Genomic DNA, 27,780 nt, shown 5'->3' on the forward strand with positions numbered 1-27,780 from the left:
TTGGACAAGAGGCAGCCTTTGCAGTGCGTGAAGAAAGCTGAATTAAGAAGAATATAGCCAATTAAATGTGAGAGAAAATTTCATCTTGACACAAAGATCATTTGTACTGGTACAATTTTCTAACTAGTCTACACTTGCACACAGAAAAGGCAGTTTTAAATTTTTGTGCATTAGCTGATGTTAAACTCAGCAAAGGATAAATGGGGCAAGGTAAAAAAAAAACATTGGGAGTAGTTGGAATTTTGTGCTGAAGTTGCCAAAACACAAAGACAGAAGATGATGACTTCTAAATCTCATGGCTGGGAAGTGGCTGCTTCACTGACCAATGGGAAATAATGTAAATGCTTTCAGATCAACTCAAAGTTTATGCTGAATTCCAGTTAGTTTAAGAGTGAGTGCGATGACAGTACAACCTCACCAATAACTATAAAATTGACTGTTGTATTCAGTTCCCTGTGTTGTTGGTGATTCTGCACAGTTCAGTGTTCTGTTACTGCTATGCCTGCATCAGCTAATTTGTAAGGGGTAACTGTATAACAATAGCCAACATACTACTACATTGGTTGATCAAGAATGTTACGTCGGTTTTGAATTGACTTTGAAGCATCAGTAATAAACACAGTGGCTGCAAAATATGGCTCCTTAGTGTCCTTATTTTCGCTAGGGGCGAGATTTAGTGCATCAGTGCCACCCGTGCCAGATTCCATTTTGGTGAGGGTGTTAGCACGGGTGTAAGGAGTGTGCACTGAAAGCATGCAATGTAGGCAGATCGTGAAGTCAGACAGCGTGTAATGCTGATTTGACATGAACCATGCCATTTCTGACCTCAGTGTTACAGTAAACACCCTCTCTTAAGCACACGCAACTAAACATGAGGAGTTCAGCATCAGGGAACAAGCCCCCGTCAGTGCTAATTAAAGGGATCATCAATTAATTTTGGCTTAGTTGCTGATTAATTTCTACTGGTTGCTGCTGTGTTTGTACAAGTGCTGTGAGTTTTCTACTGTTATATAAAGGTGGGGAAATCTACAGGGAGAGGTGTTATATGTGATAAAGTCCTTGGTTCTGATTTCAATGGTTCAGCTCAGACCACTTGCTGCTTGTTATGGACGCTGTAGTTACCATCTCCCTTGGGCTGCTGCGTGACAGCACAATTGAGCAGAAGCAATGTAGAGGACAAGCTGCTCACAAAGAACACAAGAAATAGGAGAAGAAATAGACCATATGACCGCCATTCGATACAATCGTGGCCGATCTTGGGCTTCAACTCCACTTCCCTGCCCGTTCCCCATATCCCGATTCCGAGACACCAAAAATCTGCCAATCACCCACCACACCCCCTTAAATGTATTCAACAATGGAGCATCCGCAACCCTCTAGGATAGAGAATTCCAAAGATACACAACCCTCAGTCCTAAATGATCGGCCCCTTACCCTGAGACTTTACTCCCGTGTTTTAGATTCCCCGACCAGTGGAAACAATCTCTTCGCGTTTACCCTATCAACCCCCTTCAGAATCTTATACGTTTCAATGAGGTCACCTCTCATTCTTCTAACCTCCAGGTAAAATAGACCTAATTTGCTCAGCTTCTTATCATAGGACAACCTCCCTCATCCCAGGGAGAAATTTAGTGAATCTTCACTGTACTGCCTCCAATGCAAGAATATCTTGTCTTAAAGGTGGAGACCAAAACTGCACATAGTACTCCAAAATCCTGTACAACTCTAGCAAGACTTCTTTATTCTTGTACTCCAATCCCCTTGCAATAAAGGCCAACATGCCATTTGCCTTCCTAATTGCTTGCTGTATGTTAATGTTTTGTGTTCCTTGTACAGAGGAGGAGAAGGTTGAGGATGGGGGGTGCTCTCAGCAGGAGGCCCTTTTTACCCGTGTTCTCAGGGAACATTTCTTTTATCTCAACCTCACTGACCAGCCATATAAGTAACGTGGTTACAGGAGAAGGGCAAAGGCTGGAAATTCTGTAGAGATTGACTCTTCTTCTGATTCCCCAAAGCCTGTCCACGATCCATAGGCACGAGTCAGGAGCGTGAGGGAATACTCTCCAATTGCCTAGATGTGTGCAGCTCCGATAACACACAAGATGCTTGACACCATCCAGGACAAAGCAGCCCACTGGATTGGCACCCCACCACCACACTAAACTTTCACTCCCTCCACCATCAACTCACAGTTGCAGCAGTGTGTACGTCTACAAGATGCACCGCAACAACTCACCAAGGCTCCTTCGACAGCACCTTCCAAATGCGCAACCTTTGTCACCTAGAAGGAAAAGGGCAGCAGATGCATGGGAACATCTTTGCTTTATGAAAGAGGTGCTCATTGAAATCTGCTGCTTCTTGCAGGTGGGCTGCAGAAGTGCAGTGAGAATGACTGCCCTTGGCAGCATTTGGGCGAGTGTGGCATCAAGGATCCTTAGCAAAACTGACAATGAGAATCAGGGGAAAACTCTCCAATGGTTGGAGTCATACCTAGCACAAATGAAAATGGTTGTGGTTGTTGGAAGTTAATCAGTCAGTCCCTGGGCATCGCTGCAGGAATTCCTCCTAGGCCCAACCATCTTTAGTTGTTTCAACAATGAACTTCCCTCCATCATAAGGTCAGAAGTGGGGATGTTCACTGATGATTGCATAATATTCAGCACCACTTGTGAATCCTCAGATACCAAAGCAGTCCATGTCCAAATGCAGCAAGACCTGGACAATATTCAGGCTTGGGCTGATAAGTGGCAAGTAACATTCACGCCACACAAATGCCAGGCAATGACCATCTCCAACAAGGAAGAATCTAACCATCTCCCCTTGACATCCAATGGCATTACCATTGCTGAATCGCCCACTAACAACATCCTGGGGGTTACCATTGACCAAAAACTGAACTGGAGCAGCCATATAAATACTGCAGCTACAAGAGCAGGTCAAAGGCTGGGAATTCTTCAGATAGTGACTCACCTCTTGATTCCCCAAAGCCTGTCCGCCATCTACAAGGCACAAGTCAGGAGTGTGATAGAATACTCTCCACTTGCTGGTTGAGTGCAGCACCAACAACACTCTAGAAGCGCGGTACCACCTCGGACAAAGCAGCCCATTTGACTGGCACCCCATCCATCACCTTAAACATTCACTCCCTCCACCAGCGATGCACAGTGGCACCAGTGTGTACCATCTACAAGATGCACTGCAGCAACTCACCAAGGCTTCTTTAGTAGCACCTTCCAAACCTGCTACCTCCACCAACTATAAGGAACATGGGCAGCAGATGCATGGGAATGCCACCACCTGGAAGTTCCTCTCCAAGCCACACACCATCCTGACTTGGAAACATATTGCATTCCTTCACTGTCACTGGGTCAAAATCCTGGAACTCCCTCTCTAACAGCACTGTGGGTGTACCTATGCCATAGGGACTGCAGGGCTTCAAGAAGGCAGCTCAACATCAGCTTCTCAAGGGTAATTAGTGATTGGCAATAAATGCTGGCCAAGCCAGTGATGCCCACATCCTGTGAACAAATAAAACAGGGCAGGGATGGCGCTGCCAGTGGCTATGAAGCTGATGATGGCTATGAGCTCCTTTGTAATGGAATCCTTCCAAGTGGGAACAACCGCCAACTGTAACATCTCTCCATTTGACATTCACTGCTATATAATGGTGTCACTGATGCTCTGTATGCCAAGACATGGGAAGACATTGCATTCTGTCTGACCAGGAAGAAGCAAGTGGAGCCAAGTTGGTGCTGGACTCCTCTACATTCATTGACAGCGATCGCAGGTTTCCTGGCAGCCTTCCCAATGCATCAAGCATTTTATTGCGCATGCCCATCAGTCTTATTCTGTACACCATCCCATTGAAGTTGCATCTCAGTCCTCTGCAACAGAACTCGGACACAATCTCGCTTTCCAGGAAGCTGACACCTACGCAGCCCTTTTGCCCTGGCCTAGCTGCAGTCCAGTCATGGCAGCTGACTCACCACGTGCAGATCCCATCTCTATGTTACCCTCTGAAATACCTGCAGTGCTAGTATCTGAGCTAAGTGGGTGCAAGCATGTGACTGAGTGATGCTGTTTCATCATCGTCAGCCTCTTCTTCTTGCACTTCATCTTCCATCACTGCCTGGTCAAGTGGCAATTCTTGGGTGTTTGAAAGCAGAAATGCATAAGGATAGGGTTGCTATGAGGGGATGGGGAAGGGGGAAAGCAAGTTGTGCATGCTTACTTAACCTGCAGCTAGGGAATCACAAGGTATTGTGGGATTGGTGGTGGTGGGGGGGGGGTGGGGGGGGGGGGCGGCGGCGGGAGATGGGATTTGAGAAAGGAGGGTTTGAAAAATACAGTCAGTTCTTTCAGCCACGACGCTGGCCACAGCCTCAGTGATGACCACTGCATAATGGCAAGCTACCTTTTATCCACTGGGGTTAGGACATGCAGTGTGCCTTTTCCCTTTCAGTTATGTGCCATCCCGTACTTCAAGAGAGAAGGGGCCGTGTCAATGAATGCGGCGCAGGGTGCTTGGATGATGTGGTTACCGTGTGCCAGGTGTGATATGTGCATATGATGCATCCAACACAGCTAAGTGTGCGAGGCAGAGGCGAAGCTATGAAAGTGAGGCATGATTCGTAATTGTTGGAGATTGTTGAGAGGTGTGTGAGGCTAGTCGTGCAATTGGTGAAACATTACATTTGAAGATGCATTCACAAACATTAGCCATTCATGTGAGACCACTGAACATCTTTTGACACCAGTCCTTGGGACTACACTTCTGGAATTGACCAGCACAGCTATCTGCTCCCTCTGTCTACTCAAAATTTGTCCAGTGAGCCTCCTGGCCCCACTGGAGGAGTACAGGATCTCCCTCTTCCTATTGATCTACCACATCAAAGGCTCTAGCTATGATGAAGAACCTTGGAGCCCACTGTCTGCCATGTTGTGCCATTCAATTGTTGTTTTTCAACATGGAAAATTCAATGAATTTCAGCACCTGCTCCAACCAAAATGCTCCTTCCCTTTAAGAGGTTCATGCTGCTTGAACTAGTGCAGCCTAGCTTGAACTTATAATACCCTCTCAAGATTTTGCGCTCCATGATAAGAAATGCAGCCACACAACAGTATGCATAGCACTGGCTGCCCTGTACAATCAGTATAATGAGGAGGCAGTACTAAGTTTGCAGGTTGCCTACATTACAACAAAAAGGTGAGGGTTAATCGGGTATTGTGATTCCCTGCATCTGTTTTCAAGCCATGTCCAATTTTTCTCCCAGTGACTGCCCAACTCTATTAATGTATTAAGTAAGTTGTAGAGAGTCTATAGGAGAATTTTTCCAGGCAGATAATATACTTGAATGGCCTTTCTTTTTTCTATATTTTTTCTGCTACTAAGTGAAAGCCTTGTCTGCTTACTGAATTCAGTAAACGATAAGGAATGGGTTAACAATTTACCCAACAAACTACTCATTTTTTTCTTTTTGGTTAGATCTTTGATCATATTTGACAACCTATCTTGTTCACAACTACTACAATTTATATTTTTCAGAGATTTCAAAAACAAAAGGTGTACATCTTTACCTTTTATTCATTTTAGTTTAAATGTATTGCTTTCAGCCCAATTAACTGAGTAAGCTGGATAATCTGCAAATTAAATCTGCAGTTGTCCACCATATTTTTTTTTTTACATTAACATCCGGCAACTTCAAACTAATTTAATGTTTTTTGCTTCCCAAGTCTCAATCAAAGAGGTTGTCGGGTTTTTAGATTACAAGAAGCAAGTAGGTAATTTTGATGTCACTATCATTAAAACTTCCTTTTAAGAGTAAAATGTTGTTGCTTATTAGGTAACAAACCTAATTAAAGGTTAACTATTAGGCAACAATGTAAAATAGTGGCAATCCATTAGGTAGCAGCTTTGGGAATTGCAGAAGTTAGTGATCAAACTAATATTGGTAAAATTCTTCTAATTAGAATTTGATCTGTTCCTCAAAAAAAAAATCAAAGCACAATAATTATCTTTTTTTTTAAGCTCCTTTTAACAGTCATGGACAAATATTCTCAGCCGTACATTTTCATGTGCAGACTTAAGCCACATAAAAATGTCTGCCCTCTCAGATCTGGGTTGTAATGGCAACATGTTGAGGGGAAGCAGACTCGCAGCCTCTGTGCATCATTTATTGAATTTTGTTTAAAAGGTATTTGCTCCTACATAAAATTCTAACTTTGTCCTGAGATCATTTTGGTTGCTTTTAGAATACAGTAATGCCTGAAACATATCCTAGACTTAGCTATTCCTTGTTTGAAATATTAATTATGTGCCAAAGATTAATATTAACGTTCATTGTAAATTTAGAACTGGAGCAAAAGTCAGGGTTAAGACTGCTACCTATAATTACCTAAAGTATCATCCACTTACAAGAGTTCTGAGGATTATTGTTAACCTTGTACAATACAGGCTAAAAATGACAATGTAGAGAAATTTGATTTTTAACATTAAGAATCACAGAATGATGGTTCTAGCATTTGGTATAATGATTGAAGCTATTTAGTGTCATCTGACTACAAAGACGTTTGCTTAAATCTACTCTATGAAGAAATGTGGAATGAAACATACAATTCAGAGAGAAAGCTGAATAATTCATGAGACTTACAGGCAGTAATACGGTGGTTGCTGACGAATAAGACAGTTTTTAAAAAATTAAATCATGGGATGTAGGCATTTCTGGCAAGTCCAGAATTTATTGCTGATAACTTTGAGGAAATGGTGGTGAGAGGCCTTCTTATATAGCTCCAGTCTCTGTCATGAAGGTACTTACTCTCACAGCACTGGTGGGTAGGGCAGTTCCAGGATTTTGACCTGGCAATGCAGAAGGGGTTATATTTCTAAGTTAGGATTGTGTATTTCGAAAGGAAGTTTCAGGTGGTGATATTCCCATGTCGCTACTCTGATTTGCCTTTGTAAGTGGTAAAGGTTGCAAGTTTGGCAGGCACTATCAAAGGAGCTTTGGCAAGTTGCTGCAGCCACTGTGCGCTGGTGGTGGAAAGAGTGAATGTTGAAGATGGTGGATGGGTGGCCAATCAAGATTTTCCCGAATGGTGTTGAGCTTCTTGTGTTGTTGGACCTGCACTCATACAGGTCAGTGGGCATATTTCATCACATTCCTCACTTGTGCATAGTAGATAGTGTACAGGCTTTGCAAAGTCAGAAGCTGAGCTATTGGGTGCCAGAATTCTGAGAGGCTGACCTGCTCTTGTAGCCACAGTGCTTATGTGCCTGGTCCAGTTCAGTTTCTGGTCAATGGTGACCCCCAGGATGTTGATGGTAGAGATTCAGCAATTTTAATGCCGTTGAATGTCAAGGGGAGATGGCCGAAATCTCTCTTGTTGGAAATGGTCACTGCCTAGCACATATGTTACTTGCCACTTATCAGCCCAAGCCTGAATGTTATCCAGCGACTGTGTACAGACATGAACTGCTTCAGTGGGAGGAATCACCTGCCCCTGTTGGCGGCAGGCACCATGGCAGGGCAGGGGATGCATGCAGCTCACTAAACTCTGGCCATCCAAGTGGCGGTCAGCACTCTCCGGCATGTGTTAAGCGGCCTTGAGATGGAGCCAGAGCCACACATGTAAGCATGAGAGGTCCCTAGGAGACCATTGCTAAGCCATGCATCTCTCTCTTTCATCCTGCAGGAGCAGTACATCAGGAGCCTGGTGACCTAGCTGTACGCCTCATGGCTTAAAGGGGGCGGAGACAAAGGAGAAGAGAATGATGGAGGCAGGTGCGCTCAGGAGGCCCTCATAGCCTCTAGATTCATGGAAGATGATGACGACATGCAGTAAGGATCCTCACATTGCATCTGTGAACCTTTGACTGGCTGATGGCAATGCCCATACCCTCGGTGATAAGGCTTCTGTCATGGAGATGCAGCAGATGCCCATAGTCTCTATATTCTAAGAGGATGATGATGACATGCAATGGGGACACTCCATAGATCCTCACATAGTTTATGTGAATGTCTGACTCCTGTCTGGCTGACGGCAGCTCACTTGCGCACTGTGAACAGGTCATATCATGGCGATACAGCAGGGAAACTTTAACTTCTCCTGATCTTATAGCATCCTTCGTAACCTGAACCCTTCAGGACCACACTGTCGCTGGGCACAGATGCTGATGCGGGGAGTTGGGGGTGGTGGCGGGGGTGGGGGGATGTTGGGCATCATTGACAAGGCCAGTATTTGTTGCGTATCCCCAAATGCTCTTCCAAAGCACTTATTTTTTTTTAATGTGGATTTATCCTGGGCTGCTCCTAGCATGTTTAGAGCTGCTCGGGTGCATAGTCCTTTAGATCAATAAGAGTGTGAAAGCACTCCTGTTCCTCCAGGTTCCGGCATCCCCCTCCACTAGTTCCATTCCTGGCTCTACTCCCCAGGACTCCCTCCCTTCAGCACCCCTGGCTCTGCCCTCCTCCCATGCAGCAATCCCAACCCCTCCATCCTACCCACTCAGTCCTGCTGATGTCACAAACAGCACTGGATTGACAGGAGGTGGGTGTGTGTGAGGGAATTGGCGGGTGCAAGAAGTGGAGGTGTAGGGAGATGCAATTAAAAGTACATCAAATAGAAAATTGAAATTCAGTAAAAACCACTTGTCTGTCATTGAGCTGAAGACAGAACTCAAAGGCATGTCTTCAGCTCATGACATTAAAGGGGGTGTCGTTTCACCAATAATGTGCTGCTAGGCCTCTCTAGTCAGTTTGTCACTGAGCTCACACTGTAGCCAGGAGAGCAAATGTCCGCTGCTGCTTAGGGAAAAGGTAAATTTGTATTTTTTCACGAGGTCAGCAGCGATCGCCTCCACTTTGTTGCTGACTGCAAGATTTGGGCCATAAAAGCAGATAGTAAAGGCGCTTAACTTTTCCCTTGGCAAGTGGCAATCCTGGGCAACTCTTTTTGCAAAGCCAGCAACATTAGGGGCAATTTTAATCGATGCTGGCCATTGTTATAGTTGTGTGCTGCTGTAGCCTATTGATATGCCATCTAACATACACACATTATATAAATTTAGAGCTAATTACCATTAAAAGCAACCCAGACTAATCATAGAGATAAAAACAAAAAAACTGCGGATGCTGGAAATCCAAAACAAAAACAGAATTACCTGGAAAAACTCAGCAGGTCTGGCAGCATCGGCGGAGAAGAAAAGAGTTGACGTTTCGAGTCCTCATGACCCTTCGACAGAACTTGAGTTCGAGTCCAGGAAAGAGCTGAAATATAAGCTGGTTTAAGGTGTGTGTGTGGGGGGCGGAGTAGTCATGACTATGTAGTTTACTATGTGCTTAAAGCATTATGGGATGCAGTAGTATAATGCTAATGTTGCTGGACTAGGGATCCAGGGAAAGTGTTCAATTCCCAGTTGGGGAATTTAATTTCAGTTAATAAAATCTGGAACTATTAATTTTGTATCAGTAATGGTGAGCATGAAACAACTGAGTTATTGTAAAACTCCCATCTGGTTCACTAATGTCCTTTAGGGAAGGAAATCTGCAGTTCCTACCCGGTCTGGCCTACATGTGATTCAAATGTGGTTGACTCTTAACTGACCTCTGAAATGGCCTAGCAAGACACTCAATTGTATTCAAGGACAAATACAGATGGGCAATAAATGCTTACCAGCAATGAACAAAAAAAAACATGCTGTTTTGATTATGCAATGATAATTTTCATACTCCATCAACAACCATGGATAGCACCTCAGTTAATTAATTCTCAAAGTATATTTGTTTCTGTTGTGCTATTAGACTAATGGATTCACTTTACTACTAAATCCCAGCTGGTGGAGATTTGCAGCAGCTATAAACTACCTTACTGGCATAATTAACATTTATACAGGGGATGGCTGTTGTTTCTTACAGTTTACCCTTGTCAGCACACAAAATGACTTTTCAAGTATTTATAGCTGTTTTACTGAGTACTGGGTGCAGCGAACCTTGCCACTACACATTAATCCTATAACTGCTGCTTTGATTACTGTGTTATAACATCAGGCTCACTGGCACAGCTTTAATCAGCATGGAACAAGATTTCCTCTGGTGGTGTTAGAGGCATTCTAATCATTTCAAGCAAAGTTATGAACACTTTCTTCAAATTTCTAAAATCTCTCAAAGCTAAATACTGCAGATGCTTATTTTGCCAATTACTAAATCTGTGATTGCTTGCACAGGTGGGAATAGTTTCTCCCTATTCACTCTGTCTAGACCCTTCATGATTTTGAATACCTCTATAAAATCTTCTCTTAGCCTTCTCTACTCCAAGGAAAACAGCCCCAACTTCTCTAATCTACCTTAATAACTGAAGTTCTTCATCCCTGGAACCATTCTCATGAACCTTTTCCTAAAGTATGGCACCCAGAACTGGATACAATGCTCCATTTGAGGCTGAATAAGTCTTATACAAGTTCAACATAACCTCCTGGCTCTTATACTCTATGCTCCTATTAATAAAGCCTAGGATACTATATGCTTTATTAACCACACTCTTAATCTGCCTGCCATCTTCAATGACTTATGCACATGTACACTCAGGTCCTTCTGCTCCTGCACCCACTTTTGAGTTGTACCCTTTATTTATATTGTCTTTCCATGTTCTTCCTACCAAAATGAATCACTTCACATTTCTCCACACAGAACAACATCTGCCACTTGTCTGCCCATTCCATCAACTTGTCTGTCCTTTTGAAATTTTACACTACCTCCTCACAGTTCAAAATGCTTCCAAGTTTTGTGTTGTCTGCAAATTTTGAAATTGTCCTTTGTACATCAAGGTCTAGGTCATGAAGATACAAGAGAAAGAGAAAGGGTCTCAATACTTAACTTTGGGGATCTCCACCATAAACCATCATCCAGCCTGAAAATCATCCATTACTCTGTTTCCTGTCACTCAGCCAATTCTGTATTCATGTTGCTACTGTTACTTTTACGTGTTATAACTTTGCTCACAAGTCTGTTGTGCCGCACTGTATTAAATGCCTTTTTAAAATCCATGTACACCACATAAACAGCATTGCCCTCATCAACCTTCTCTGTTACCTACATACGAACATACGAATTAGGAGCAGGAGTAGGCCATTTTACCTGTCAAGCCTGCTCCACCATTCATTAAATCATGGCTAATCTGATTGTGGCCTCAACTTCACATTCTGCCTACCCTGATAACTTGTTAAGACAAGATCGTCTTCAAAAAACTGCAGCAAGTATAGTTAAACATAATTTTCCCTTAATAAATCCATGCTGGCTTTCCTTAATTAATCTGCATTTGTCCACCTGACTATTAATTCTATCCTGAATTATTGTTTCTTGAAGTTTCCCCACCACCAAAGCTAAACTGACTGGTCTGTCTTTGTCGGGCTTATCTTTACATCCTTTTCTGAACAAAGGTGTAACATTTGCAATTTTCCGGTCCTCTGGCACCACCTTCGAATCTAAGGAAGGCTGGAAAATGATAGCAATTTCCACACCCACTTCTCGCAGTATCCTTGGATGCATCTCATCCCACCCTGGTGCCTTATCAACTTTAAGTAGACAGCCTATCCAATACCTTCTCCTTATCAATTTTAAACCCTTCCAGTGTACAAATTACCTCCTCCTGTGCAGCATGTTCTTCACTGGTAAAGGCAGATGCAAAATATCCATTTAATATCTCAGCTATGCTCCCTACATCTATACTTAAAAGCCTTTTTTGATCCCTAATCAGCCCTACTCCTCATTTTAACATTTATATGTCTACAGAAGATTTTGGGGTTCCCTTATATGTTAGCTGCCAGACTATTTTCATACTCTCTCTTTGCTTCTCTCATTGCTTTTTCACTTCCCCTCTGGACCTTCTATATTCAGCCTGGTTTTCCATTGTATCATCCATCTGACATCTGTCATATGCACACTTTATCGCTATCTCTTTTGTCATCAGGGAGCTCTGGATTTGTTTGCCCTATCTTTCCCTTTCACGGAAATATAACTTGTGTGTGCCTGAACTCTCTCTTCTTTGAAGGTAGCCACTGTTCAGCTACTGTTTTTCCTGCCAACCTTTGACTCCAATTGAATCAGCCCAGATCCAGTCTTACCCCACTGAAGTTGGCTTTCCCAGTTAATTCTTTCTACTCTGGATTGCTCTGTTTTTCCATAGCCAATGATCACTGTCCCCTAAATGTTCCCCTACTGACACTTGACCCACTCATTCCCAAGAACCATGTCTAGCAGTGCCTTCTTTCTCACTGGACTGGAAACATAATGCTAATTTTCCTGAATACACACTAGAAACTCTTGCCCCTCTCTGCCCTTTACGCTATTACTATCCCAGTCTATATTCGGATAAATAAAGTCTCCCATTATAACTACTCTATAAGTCTTGCACTTCTCTATAATTTCCTTGCCAATTTGCTGCTCTACATCCTTCCCATTAGTTGGTGACCACTAGACAGCTCCAAGCAAATGTAATTTAGTCAAGCATAACAACCCATTCCTAAAGACACAATGACTGCCTTGCATTAGATTCTTCAAGAGGCTCCCTTATATTATGCCTTAAAATACTTTCAAACACTTTTCCAATAGAAGGAAGGCTAGCTGGACTATAATTTGATGGTTCAACCCTCAACCCTTTTTTCAAAATACTGGTCACATTTGGTATTTTCAGATCCTCTGGGATTTGACCTGACTTCAATGAACTCTGAAAAATATCCACTAGAGGACTTATAATCATTCCTTAATACCTTAAAAACTTTGGAGGGAAAGCTGTTAGATCCAGGAGCTTTATTTGCCTCGAACTTCAATAATCTCCCTAATATGTCCTCTCTTTTTCAGTCTACATTCACCTTTAAACTGTACTCCCAATTTTGGCATTCCTCCTCCACTTCTTTTAGGAGCCATGCTGGAAAAAAACAGTTAAGTATTCTAGCAATTTCTCCCTCTTCGGACTACTTCCCCATTCTCTTATCTTGGTGCATCAATGCCTCTTTGCATCCAATATTTACTCCTTAAATACTTCACTGTATTGCTTTATAACTCTATCTATGCTTTCCTTGTGATCCCTCTTTGCAGCCCTAATCAGTTTCCTCGCATTCCTCAGGTCTGTATTTTGTAGATCTCTCCATCCTGTTTCTTTCCTAAACATTTAAAACGCATGTATGTGTTCTATTTCTCTCTAATGCCAAGAGCTTTGTTAGTAAGTCAAATTGGTCTTAGTCCATGACATATTTATGGGATTATTTCCTTTTTGCATCTTAAAAACTATTCTGTTGAAACTCTTCCACTTTGCTTCTATGTGGCCCTCTCCCGGTATCTCTTCCTATTTTAATATCCCTATGTATTCTCTCAAACTATTGAAATTAGCTCATTTAAAATTTAACTTTCTAATTGTTTCTAACATGAATGTCACTGGATCCCAAATGTTTCCTCACTCCTATTTTGCTTAATGTTTTCTCCTCATTCATTAGAATTAAATAACTCACTAAATTAAATCCTGGAATGGAGGGATTGTCCTATGAGAAATGATTAAATAGGCTGGGCCTTTAATCTTCTAAACTCTAGAGAATAAGAGTGTTAGGGGGAACTTAAATATATATATTTGCTAAACATACTTAATCTCCAAGCAGCAAGGATGCTAAACCTATTGACAGCTGAGGGTAAGCAGATGGACAGTGCACACAAAGGGGCTTTGAGTTTTGTGTGTCTTACAAAGTTTCAAGAGATGAGCTAATGTCTAAGCACAGACAGAACCATTCAAGTAGTACAATGATGTGTTGAAGCCTTGAGAGCTGGACTGGAGATAAAACAAAGTTAGTTTAGGTATACTCCTCTCTCAGATAGGGCAGGTGGTTTAGCTTAGGTATGGAATGACACACAAAGACAAGAGAGGTCTTTGAAGAAACACAAGCAGTCTTGAGTTGTGTGAACCAAGGTCTTTGTGTACATGTTTTAATTTTGATTGGATAATATAATTATGTATACACCCTTTAGAATAATTGGTTAGCAAAATCACATGTCTATGTACTCAATAGATTAGTTTTAACATGGTACCTATGTGTAGGTTACTGATTGGATATATTCAAATGTACTCAAATGTATTGTGATAAAAAGTACAAAAGTAATGAAATGTAGTCAGTTAGGGAGCTGGGTCTTCATTCTTAGGAATGATTGCGGCTCCCTTGCATATGCTTGAATAAAACCAGTAAAAGAAGCCTGAGTCTCTCTGGTTGCTATGTGGTCGGGTTTGTAATTTCTCCTCTTCAACTGCCCTATGTGGTAATTGCAGGATTGGAGGGAACACCCTCTTCAAGAGGTGATCTCATTCAAATTTACAAAATTCTTACAGGGCTTGACAGGGTAGATGCAGGAAGGGTGTTTCCCCTGGCTGGAGTGTTTAGAACCAGGGAACAGAGTCTCAAAATAAGGGGCAGGTCATTTACAACTGAGCTGAGGAGGAATTCCTTCACTCAGAGGGAGGTAATCTTTGGAATCCTCTGCCCAGAGGACTGTGGAGGCTCAGTTGTTGTGTATGTTCGAGATTGAGGTCGATAGATTTCCACTTATTAAAAACATCAAGGAATATGGAGACAATGCAGGAAAATGGTGGTAAAGCAGAAGATCAGCCATGATCTTACTGAATGGCAGAATGGGCTTAAAGGCTGAATGGCCTTCTCCTGCTCTTACTTCTTATGTTCTTATATTGCATTAATACTTGTGGGTTCTTTAACGTAAAGAAGAATTGCAATTGCATTAAATCTTCACTCGCATATAGACTGTCTCCAATAAATGTCTGTCACACACTAACTCTTTGGGTGGAATTTTCCATTCTGGAGGCTAAGTGGAGCGGTAGGCAGGAAAGTTAGCATGATTCCTACTGGGTGGTGGTGGTAATCCATGCAATCTTCCTCTTTTCAGCTAATTAATTATGCATCAATGAGGAGCTTGTCAACTCTCATGGTGGGGTTGACAGGGATTTGTCTGCCCTGCTGTTATCTCATGGGGTCAAAGTCCTGGCACCATACTTAAATGGCACCTACACAGACTTTCACTCACTGCAGGCCAAGTGTGTTGTTTCATTCTGGTTCTTAATGGTGTCCAAAAGAACCAAACTCTCCGCTCCAACATTCGGCAAGGCCTCCCTGGATACTCTCCTCTAGGTCATCTAGGAAAGGCGGGAGGTCCTCTTTCCTCGGGATGGGAGCAGGAAGTCCTCCCACCTGCCCACATGGCCTGGCAGAGGTTGCCAGGGAGGTCAGTGCAGGAAAAGTATGAATAACCTGATCCACTCCATCAGGGTAAGTAACTTCTACTCACTCCAAACTCTCACTCTCATAAGAGCATCAGGCAGTCTAAGAGTTAGAGTCCACAGGGATGTCACACACTACCAACAGATGGGACATTAGCAATGAATGTCTGCTAGCTACTTTAAGTTCACCATCTCATGTTGGTTCTTGCACAAGTGGAGTGTTAATCCCTTACTGGGGAGGGCTCAGCAGACACAACAGGCATGCATGCTTCTGAATTGTTCTTTCATCCATAGTGCTCACAGTCAATCCATCTGTCTTTATGCAATACAAGATTGCCCACCACAGAAGGGAGAGCACCAAGGCCAGAGGGGGAACAACAGAGTTGAGGGCACTCACGTGCAGGCAGAGTTCGCTGGAGAACACAGAGATCATTCCTGCATGGTAGGCGAGATTGGCCTCCTCCAACAAGCCAGTGAGGGTCCATCCAGTATACATTGGCCACATGCAGACAATGACGGTGAGTGAAGCCTATCATGTTGAAGCCTGCCTAGTTAATCACTGATTATCTCTTCTCTCTATGCCAGCTACCAGCAAGAAATGGCAAAGGCCGTCCTCAAGCAAGCAGCTTAGCCCCAGCAACAGACCAGCTCAGATGAGGATGCCGAAGAACCACTGAACGAAGTCCCATGCACCCTCCACCAGGACAGATACTTGCACCTCGGTGGGACCTAGTTTTAGAGTAGGTCGGTTTACAATCTGGTGATCACCTCATCGATACGGGTCCACAGCAGACGGAGGCAGTGACAGCCGAGGTCTCTGACACTCGCAGGACTGCTGGAGACCCGGCCCCTGCTGAGTCAGAGTCAGACAACGAGTCTCGGAGAAATATTGGAGATACAGAGACTGGCAGGAGAAAATCAGCTAGAGTTGTCAGAGGCTGTCACCGGACTGTAAAGTAAATTGAACTGGTCCATCCACATTCTGTCTAATGTCGTGGCTCTGGCATGCGAGCGCAACGAGGTCACCATTAGAAGTGTGGCGGCTCCTTAAGAAACCCAGGTTCAGCAATTTTTGCCAAATTTGCGCTGAGACGTGTGCACCATCGCTCTTGCACAATGGTGGTATGAGTGTTCATTAACTGTATATATTCTTCACCATTGTAAATATAGTTCACATTTATCCTTCTCCCAAGTCTCAGGTATTCAATGGCTAATTGATATCTTGCAAGGACCCGCCTACGTTCATTCAAGGGTCTAAAATGTACCACCCCAGCCAATTATCTCCCATCTGGATCCTCAGTTCCATTAACTCTCACTCAGTCTCATCACAGTGATTTGCCCTGACACTAAATGATTGAAGAAGGTTCCACTCGGTGACATTTGAAATGTCTGTGAGAGAGGAATGAAAGTCTGATGGCAGAGGTGTGTGCTCATTCTGATGAAGCCGTTTACTCACCTGTGAGGGTCTTACTCTGCTCCTGAATAGCTGCCTAGTGGTGCTTTATGGAATACTTCTGTAAAGGCACAGTATGCAAATCAATGTGGAATTCATTGCATGATTGTGCACTCATTGACTTAGGGTAGATAGAAAGGTTTTGCCTTTGTGAGATGGGCAATGTTGAGGACTGTGATGCTATGAAAGCGATGGCTTGGCACATCTCCTGGGTACTAAGCAGGATCTACGAAGGGAAGAAGTTGTCGGTGACTGCTGTGTCAATACTGACTGGGCCTCGTCTCTCCCAAATGCCAAGATAACATAGAACATAGACTTTACCCTACATTTGTAAGAAGCCTGTCATGATTGCTTGTAAATAATCAAATGATGCTCCTACAGAACCACCCTCTGTGCAGACAATGTGAACATAACTCGTAACTTTGGGTCCATTGTGTCCTGATGTCCAAAGGCATATTGGGGCTCAGTAGCAATATGAGGACTCCGCATTATTCATCCACGAGAGCAGAAAGCAGGACAAATCCAACTTGACTCTGATTGTTATCACTACAGTGACAGAGATTGAGGGGCAACTTGATAGAAGTTTACAAAATTATGAGTGGGATAGACAGAATAGATAGTCAGAAGCTTTTTCCCAGGGTGGAAGAGTCAATTACTAGGGGACATAGTTTTAACGTGAGAGGAGAAAACTATAGAGGGACAAGTTTTTTTTTACGCAGAGGGTAATTCGTCTGGAATTCGCTGCCAGAGGAGGTGATGGAAGCAGGTACGATAGTGGTGTTTAAGAGGCAGCTTGACAAATACATGAATAGGATGGGAATAAAGGGATACGGACCCTGGAAGAGCAAAATGTTTTAGTTGACAGGTAATATGACCGGCGCAGGCTTGGAGGGCCAAAGGGCCTGTTCCTGTGCTGTACATTTTTTTGTTCTTACCAATTGCTGACCTACCAGGCTACTCTTGATCATCAGCAAAGTGATGAAATAGATTGTCGACAGCGACGTGAGAGTGGACAAAGGGAAATTTTCATCACATCCACTGACTTCAATGATTGCTGGCTCTGGGGGTGGGGAGGGTGGTCTTGAGGCTGGCGTGAGAAGAGATCCACAGTACAGCCTGTGGCAGAGTTGTGCATAACAGAGTGTAACCTAAGGATCTGCATGATAATTTGTACTTGTGCCAAGTCCTGGGCCTGAAATTTTTCAGTCGGTGGGTGGGCTCGGCGGAAACGGGCAGGGTCGGAGCTGGCCGCAACCCCGCGATCGGCTCTGTGCCGCCATTTTAAGGCAGGTGGGCCAATTAAGGTCTGCCCAGCGTAAGGTGCGAGTGGTCACCTGTGCGGGTGGGGGGAGGAGAGGGAGAGAGAGAGAGAGAGAGAGAGAGAGAGCGAGAGAGCGCGAGTAAGTCAGGGCCAGCGCTCTTTCGTGCATGTGCGCGAGAGTGCTTCAATCTCCCTAAGGCACAGAGCTACAACCGTCACAAAAGCAAAAACATTTCCTCCCAAATTTTGTCTGAAGGCACTAACTATTCCTTGGGTATTGGCAGCAAGCTTCAAAAGGTACTAGTTGCCCTCTATTAGCCTCCTAATACATTGTATTTGAGTTTATAACTTGTGTGCAAGCCAGGCCCTCTTCTTGTTTAAAGGCCACACACACACACTCTCCTTCAAGGACTAATGGATAATAATCAAGCGTGGAACCCCTCATTGATTTTTATCGTCCTTGCTCAGAGGAATCTGAGGTGAATTCTAACACCCCTACTGCTACCCAGAAATGAGATCATTTAACACAGGGCAGACATGGAAGTGAATCTGGAAGCATTAGGTGATGGGTTCATCCATTAGCCTAGAGAGGGCTCAGTTCACCATTTATGGGAAAATGCATATTTTCATGGAAAGACAAGCCACATCTGCAACCTATGCGGACTTAACAGCTGTCACAGCCAGAATCCCACTGTGACAGAGGATAAAGATTTGTTAAATACTCTACCAGAGCTTGCTGAGATGGAGTCGTGTGATTGTTCCACTTGTCAATAAAGATATACCTCAGAAGTACCAAACTCAATGTAATCTTAATTCCTCCGCATGAGTGACAATGAAAGAGATTTGGGTATTTGCTTCAAACTGTGAACAGAATCCTTCCATTTGTCACCACTAAGCTCCAAGGTGGGGCATCTGTCAGGAGTAAGTAGGAAATTGGCTGTACAGGAGATATGGTAGCCAATTTGCACCTTGTAGCCAAGAGACTTAATGTAGCCTGAGGCAAAACTTACACCATCAAGGATAAGCAAGAGAGGCTATACTTGAAGCAGAATCCTGCAGAAGTGTTTTATATAAATGTACAGAAAAACAAATTAACAGTCTATCAACTTCCTGTCAAGGTTACTAACATCAATTATTGCACCATTAACAGAACTAAATGATTTTAATTAAATGGGATGGGCAAAAATGACACAGTCCTAACTGAATGCTATATATTCCCTAGGTAGACAACCATGTTGTGGTAAGAAAATCCACTGCATTTTACCCCTGAGAAAAATGAATGACAGGAGTGACATTAACACCAAGTGGAAAGTGACAAACACACAAGCCGATCATCTCAATCTCACATTTGTTGTTAAAGTAACAGGCTATGAAGTTGACCGGTGGAGGACTAATATAACTTAACCAGCAATCAATAAGCACTTGTGGCATGCCAATAGGCTACACGAGAAATTCAAGTCTTTCAATCAATCTACAGGTCTTCATTCTGTGATGGAACACAGTGGAATGGATTATTACCAATTCATCATGGCTTCTGTTATGACATTCAGTTTTTATGCTGGTTAAATAGTAGGCGAGTAAACTCGATTGCAGTTAAGATACTAAATGGGGTCATGCTTGGCAATCCATCATGTAACAGGACAGCTCTAGAAGAGGAACTTAACCTGGTCTGTCTTATTAAATGTACATCACTATTTCACTAATCAAAACTGTATATTCTGAAACACGGATTCAATTTCATTCTTTTTAGCAATTTTGAGAGATGTACAATGGAGAACTAGTGTAACCCTGTCATATCTCCATATATAAAAATAAAAATTTGTATTTGTACAGCACCTTTCACAATCTCAGGGCAAAAGTGCTTTGTGGCCAATGAAGTACTTTTTGAAATGTAGGAACCTTGGCATCTAAGTTGAAGATGGTGGTGTAATGGTAATATCATTGGATTAATAATCCAGAGGCCCAGGCTAATGCTCTGTGGACATGGGTAAATTTCACCATGGCAGCGAGCGGAGTTTAAATCTAATTAATAAATCTGGAAAGCTTGCCTCAGTAATGGTGCCATGAAACTCTCATCGATTGTCCTAAAACCGATGTGGTTCACGAATGTCCTTTAGGGAAGGAAATCTGCAGTCCTTACCTGATCCAGCCCACATGTGACTCCAGACTCACAGCAATGTAGTTGACTCTTAGCTACCCTCTGAAATGGTCTGGCAAGCTGCTCAGTTGTGCCAAATCACTCCAGAAAAGTCAGAAAGAAATAAAACCTGATGGACCACGACTTAGGCACCGTAGACAATGGCACATCCTTCCCAGTCAACCCCACAAAGTCCTCCTTACTAACATGTGGAGGTTTGTGCCAAAATTGGGACTAGTCAAGCAACAGTCATACTCAATCCTCAACATCTGTGGGTATGCAATTCCTTTTCTCCTTTAAGACAATCCTTAAAACTTACCTATTTGACCAAGCTTTTGGCCATATGCCCTAATATCTCCTTTTGTGACTTATGTCAAATGTTGTTTTATAATGCTCCTTTAGAGTACCTTGGAGCAATTTATCACATCAAAGTGCTATATAAATATAGGTTATTGTTGTTCACTTTTCCAAATTTTTAAAATCTGCCATCACAGAATGTAATTATGTATCTAATGCCAGAAGTCAATGAAGTTCAAACCATCTCAACAACTGAAAGGGTCAAGAAGAGGTCAGAAAGGGCTTTAGGATTGCGGTTGAGCCGGGAAGAGTAGAAATATTTCTCCCAGATCCACATTCTGGTAAGTACCTTTTTGGCGATGGCTTCCAATAGCCATAGAAGCACAGACAGGTGCAAAGACAATTTGTCCCATTATGCCGTTACCAGTTCTTTGGTAAAGCTATCCAATTAGTCTCAGTTGCCTGCTCTTCCCCTAGATCTATAATTGCTTTTTCTTCAAGTAATTATTCAATTCTCTTTTGAAAATTACTAGTGAAATTACTTTCACTACTCTTTCAACAGAAATGCCAACTTAATGAAAATAAATAGGCTACTTTCTTCATTAGGCACCGAAAAAAAGACTTTTAAGCACATTATTCACTAATATTGTATGGAATGTTTCAACCCATTTGCATATTATCCCCTCCATAACATGCACCTTGTGTTATTTGTCTACATGACATATTCCTACAATCTTCAAAATACATTTAATCCTCAAAATTGTGCAGTGAGGTACAAATGTGCAAGTGATTATTGACATCTAATTCTTCTCTATTTCAGTGAAGGTGCTAAACCATTTATTTTAAACAGGCTTAAACCTGAATAAAACAGTGGTGAGAGTAATTCTGGAAATTGGAATCTGACAATGTAGTTAGTCTGCAGTACCTATCACCTGATGCTGCCGGTCTTTGATTGAAACTTACAGAATACTGAAAGGCCTGGATAGAGTGGACATGGGGAAGATGTTTCCATTAGTAGGAGAGACTAGTACCTGAGGGCACAGCCTCAAAGTAAAGGGAAGACCTTTTAGAACAGAGATGAGGAGAAACTTCTTTAGCCAGAGAGAGGTGAATCTATGGAATTCATTGCCACAGAAGGCTGTGGAGGCCAGGTCATCGAGTGTATTTAAGACTGAGATAGATAGGTTCTCGATTGGTAAGGGGATCAAAGGTTATGGGGAGAAGGCAGGAGAATGGGGTGGAGAAACCTATCAGCCATGATTGAATGGCGGAGCAGACTCGATGGGCCGAATGGCCTAATTTCTGCTCCTATGTCTTATATGGTCTTATTGTGAAAATCAGCAGTGGTTATAATTTTAATGGGAACACTCTGCAAAGCTTCACTGCCGTTGGGCTTGGACACAGGTCTTGATTATTGGTTACAGTGAGGTTTGTTCTTATAAAAATCCACTCCATTTCTAACCAACAAGACATACAGCCATCAGGACCATTGAATAACACATATGTGTATTATACAAAAGGAAAAGCACTGCAGATGGATTTAAAGGCAGCTGTTGTTCAATTTTGCAGTTCAAGTAGTGTTCATAAACTGTTCCAATTTGCTCTTCTTGTTTATGAACTGAGCTGTAGAACGTGTTTTAAACTTTACCCACAAAATCACTATTCTATATATTCTCCTTAACACCTCATAATAAGCAGATGTGACTATGTTACGGTAACTGTAAAATCCAAACTGCAGGTATGCAAGTTATTACCATTTATAAAGGCCACGTTTTGGTTTGGTTTTTATGCAAACTGACTGATGAAACAAGGAAGGTAAAGCCATAAAAAGAAATACCACAATAAACCAATAGAACACTCATATAAGTCAAATTGGTCCACAGAACATGAAAAGTTTAGGCTTACCTTTTTATTGCTTTGTAGCAGACAATTACAGCTATCACCAGGAAAACAAGTGTGGCACAACCCACAGCGATTAAAATGACCATGTCCTTCCACCAGGGCTTTAATGGAGGATAATCTGTTGGTTTTACAGCTGTATCAAGAAGAAAAAAAAAGTTTTTTTTTTGCATATTATGAATTCCCACTCATGTAGTAAAGAGCATTCCAATGGGGCTGGTGGAAAATATTGGGAAATAACAAGAGCATCACATTTCTCCAAAATCATGCTATTTGAAAGCAATGAATATACAATTTCCCAAGATGGCCACAGATTGGTGACTGAAAACGCTGTAGACTTTTTTTTTTTATTACTGCCATTTTAGCATGCTTTGAGTGGCAATGTTGTACAGTACAGCAGGTTAGTAGATTTTATTTAGCATACCTTTTCCAACTTGAACTTCCTCTTTTGATTTTGGTTGAAATGTCGCTGCATTATTTTTTATAATATATATCACACATTTTTATAATATGTTTTTATGCTAATGTGCTTTTATGGAATTCATTTGTTCACTGTCTTAATGAAATTATTAGCCTGTTTAATTATTTTAAACTGATTTTGTTAAAACACTAAACAGAAGATTTTCAATTACAAAATAACCTCTAAATGCAAATTACATGAATGAGGGAACTGGGTAGCAGGAATTTTGGTGTTCGAGTAAGGGAGCTGAATGAACATCTAAAAATTAAAACATAATTGTTGAAGCACACTGAATTAAAACTAAAATTTCTCTGCAAGTCCATTCATTTCCCTTGAACTGTCAGGTTCAGTACCTCTTCCAGCACAGCCTTCATAATGCCATCAACGCTCACTTTAAAAAGAATCTAGACCAGATAAATCTCTAGACTGAAGATATATCTTCTATATGTATGGTAATGCCTGTGGAACCATATTGTTGTAGGGTCAATTGTTAATAAGTTATACCTGCTAGCTCATCTTGGAATCCTAGTAATAATTTAGAGGCCGGGATAAGGGTCTTAACCTGACGTTTGTCCTTAGGTTAAGGCACAGTTATAGCAATCAAGCATTTTCCACTTTGAAGTAACCACATAGGGAACTTGAAACAGATTAAGTGAGTTGCAAAACATCACAATAAATTAGTACTCCATAATTTCCATTTCTCTCCCCCATTTGTCTCTGTCATCATTTCGGGTAAATATTTAGACACTTGAAAATTTTAATCTCCATCCACAGGCGGGATGAGGTTTCTTGAAGAGTTTATAAGTTTAATAAAAAATGTTATTAAAATTCATTGATGTCCCAGCTCATGTGCCACTGTCACATGAGGGGACATGTCTTAAACCTTTTTTTAATTCAACTTTTCATAATCAAAGTAATTTCCCTGAGGCAGCTCCGTGTCTCAGGGAGATTTCTGCGCTCTTTCACGTGCACACGTGAAAGAATGCAGGCCCCGACTCTCCCTTCTCCCCTTGACCGCACAGGTAGCACTAAGCGCTTCCAGCTGTGCGTCACGCTGGCAGGCCTTAACTGGCTCAAGAAAATTCTCCCCACGAAGTTTAAATTTCACTGGGGGTGAGGGGGGTTGAGGAAGCAGGAGGCAGGTTTGTTTTTGGTTCAGAAACACGCATCTGGTGGGAAACTGATTAAAGTTCAGATTTTCACAAGGCTGTGTCCTTAATTGATATGGAGTTGGGTTTCCTATACACTTAGAGCAGGGCAGATGTGGGGGTCGGCCAGTTGAAGTGTGGGACTCAACATCCCATGGCAGCCATCACTGAGGCTGCTGGTTGTCCTAAGGGGGAAATCTGCTGATTGTGCCAAAACTTTCCACTGCACCAGAGGGAAGTGAGATGTTACAGGAGAGTCACGGGTTAGCTCCCAGGACAGGGCAGACCCTCACTTCATTGATGCCGACCTAGATCTAATACTGGGCACTGATCAAGAGCAGGGAGGTCTTCTTCTTGGAGAGTGGCAGAAGGAGGCCATCTCGTCATGCAGTAGGGGTACCTCTCTATTCTGCATCATCTTCTGCCTCCAATTCCTCCTCCTCTCTGGAGGACATGTTATGGGGAGTGCAGCGGTCCTCAACAATGACGGAGACTTGCACGAGGGCATTGAAGGGCACCACCCGATTGGTCCAGCCATCAGAATCACAACTTCAGAACCCTGCTGGCATGCTAAATGCTTGTTCTACTGAGCAGGTGGCATTGGTTGTATTGCCTTTGTATCTCTGTCTGGGACTCCCTTAGCATGGTCAGTTGCCATCTCTTCTTGGGATTTCCCTTCTTTCTCAGAGTACATCCTTGCACTTTGTTTGGGGGGGGTGGGTGAAGTGAAGACCTGAGGCAACTTGAGCTGGTGGAGGATGAAGTGTTATGACAGCTGCCAGGAAACTAAATGCACACATGGAGGAATCTCTTGTTGTGATCCCAGACCAGCTGGATGTTGAGGAAATGGAAGCCCTTCCTGTTGGTGGATCTTACTGGCCAGTCACTAAGTGCCTTATTGGCCATGTGGGTACAATCAGCGATTCCCTGCGCCTGGGGGAATCCAGCGATGGAGGTACACACCACTGTCCTCTGTCCCTGTAAGGCCAGCATGTCATTAAGGGAATGTGCTATCCAGCTCTGGCAATGAGGGCAGCAGTGAGCAGTGAAATATATGAGTAGCTGTTTTTCAGATGCCGCTCAGTTCTGCAGCTAATCCTTGGAAGGAGTCAGAAGCGAAGAAATTCCAGGACACAGTGATTGCCACTGGCAGGGAATGGGGACCAGTGCTACAAGGTGCGAGGTCTCCAAGTGTCTGTGACCACTTGCCTGGAGTCACAGTATTCTGTGGCACTGGAACTTGGTCATATCCAGGTAACTCCCTCTTTGGTGGTCAATCCTGTATTGAAGGTTTGGCTCTGTTGTCTTGCTGCCCATCTTTCCTCTCCTGTGCATTCCTGATGTCCGTCTGGGCTCTGGCTTTCTTGCTTGCCCCTCATCACCACAGGGCTCAAAATCCGACAGTCCTGCCCCCCGTGCCAGCTGCAGCTTTCCTTCTGGGCAGGTGGCAGCCCAATTTTCCTTGGTAACCTAGCCCCATGCTCTTCTGCCCCCACAATTCCAGCAGTGTGGACACATACCCACTCTCACTGTTGCCTGTGAAGTGCCAAGGACACCCCTTTGTCAAGTGCCCAGTCCCCCTTTGCTCCGCTGACCCTTCAGGGTGGAGATGATGCCCTGGGGCATCCTTAATTGGCTCTCCACTATGCAACTGTTTCCCTTCAGCTGTTCCGCAACTAACAGCTGCTGAGCCCCCATCTGCCCCTTCAGTTAGGCCAACCTTCCTCTTCCACAAACTCCAAATGAGCTTTTGAACAAGTTCAATTGGCCTCAGTTGGAGAAAGAATGGGATTCTTGCCACACACTCATCAGCCCACGCCCCCACCATCATTGCCGGTGCTGGTATCAGCGCCTTAATGTCAACATGCCACCCGGTGCCAGTATTTTTGGCACCCCCACCCCACCCTGACCCCACACCCCCCCCCACCGCCATTGTTTCCACTTTTGGGGCAGGCCCTGAAAATTCAGTCCTCAAAATCAACAATAATTTTGATCTCAAGGCCTCCCAGTTGTCCAGGTATGTTCGGGACATAATTGCACAATTTTAAACCCGGTGACAACTGAAATCAAAAATACTGTAGAGCATAAGCTTGTTGCACTTTGTGATAAGTAGACACACTTGTGCAGGAGTCTAAGGTTGAAGTTAAATTGTACGTCTTAATTTGATACTGAACTAGTACAGATGATCAAGTTGTTTCTTTAACGTACCAAAGAACCTACAATAAAAATAGATGTGAAATGAAGAGCTATTCAGAATAATGCTCTGTCATTTGGTATATTTTAAACTTAATTATTATAAACTTATTTTAAGTAGGTGTTGCACACATACATATATATTTCATATCATTCCTATGCTTTATATGTATCGTCCACATTCAAAAATGCCACGTAAAATGATTGACTTTATTTCTGACTCAAACAGACTGATGCAAACAGATCTCCACCCAGAACATCCCTGCCGCTGAATGCTGCCTAAAATGCATTACTGATTCCAGATTAAGTAGCAGCATTAAGTCTCTTGTGACCTGACATTTCAAAATGTGAAGGTAGAGTCTTAAAAGTATACTCAATGCATGGATGGCATATGCTGAGCTCTTCTGGTTTACAGCATGTGTATGCACATTCCACATCTAAGAGATTGCACAGGGAATTTTTGCAGCCCTTGATCTATTCTGAAAACTATTAGCCAAGTCTTCAAACTGAGATAAAGAAAATGGTTGCGCTACATGGTGGAATTAGGGAACCAGCTGCTAAAATGTAAATTCTAGGAAATTTATCACAGAACTAAAATTGCTTAGGAAATAGATTGGTGCATTGCCAAAATCATGAGGAAGAGACAAACGAGAAGAAGCCTTTCAGCCTCGGATTTTTCCCAAAAAGCATTTAAATCATTGTAAACCTATCAAAGTTATTAATGTAAAATAAGTGTAAATTTAAAAAAGTAGTCTGATTCTTTGCACCTCACAATTCCCAAAAGCAGCAAGCACAATATCCTGCACATCCAACAACAACCTCAAAATCATATTGGGAGCAGAAGGATTAAATCTCTACCTATTTAATGAATCTGATGTTTCTAACACTTACAGGGATTCTCATTATTGATTCAATAATCCAGTCATTGGCCAGAATCTGTATTGTAGTATTTAATTCAAATCTTGGCTTATTCCTACAGTGCTGAGTGAGGGAAAATACCTTCATTTGTATAGCTGAATCAGTGTTCTGTGATACATATATATTTAATAATGTGCCTACATTAAAGCAAACAGGTTACACCTGAGAGAGATCTAAGGCAAAATAAAAACCTAAAGTAATTCATACTAAGCAATGCGCAATTTCTTCAGAACTACTTAAATGTCGTTAACTTTAGATCATCACAGGTTTATTTTAAAATGCCTGACTAGTTCCTGGTGCAAGCATGGAGCAACACATGTATCCTGGTGCACATATACTGCAATTTTGCTCATCTCACTGTACATATTTCCACTTCAATGGTAGTGAGTGAGTGACTGCCAGTTGTTGCTGATCTCAAGGCCTCAATTAGGAGTTAAAAAAAACTGCCAGTTGTTGTACTTGAAGTGGCTGATTCATTTTTCTAATGCAGCGTGCCTCTGATCTGGTGGAAGTAAAAATTGAGAGCTTTCTTCAAAAGGGCTGGTAATGCACTTCACCGCTTTGCCACCCAAGTAAGGTAACTGAAAATGTTTCAAATAATTAGCATACAAAAGGAGAGTTCAGGACTAACCATCATTTTCAGAAAAAGTTGTTCACAAGATTAAATCAGCTGTGACAGGACGAAATATAAAACACATGCTAGAAAGTATTAGAGGCCTTAAAAGAGGTTCAGAATTGGAAACATAAACA

At 42.6% G+C, this 27,780-nt stretch overlaps 1 protein-coding gene across 1 annotated transcript in view; it reads right to left on the minus strand.

Moving 5' to 3' along the window:
- prima1 (proline rich membrane anchor 1) overlaps nt 1-27,780 on the minus strand; it is a 74,323-nt gene that overhangs the window by 4,929 nt on the left and 41,614 nt on the right. The window contains exon 3 of the mRNA XM_041214664.1: nt 22,318-22,447. Within this exon, the coding sequence (XP_041070598.1) occupies nt 22,318-22,447 (130 nt within the window). The remainder of the gene's footprint in view (nt 1-22,317; nt 22,448-27,780) is intronic.

This window comes from Carcharodon carcharias, chromosome 20, assembly GCF_017639515.1.
Source record: "Carcharodon carcharias isolate sCarCar2 chromosome 20, sCarCar2.pri, whole genome shotgun sequence".
Lineage (NCBI taxonomy): Eukaryota > Metazoa > Chordata > Chondrichthyes > Lamniformes > Lamnidae > Carcharodon > Carcharodon carcharias.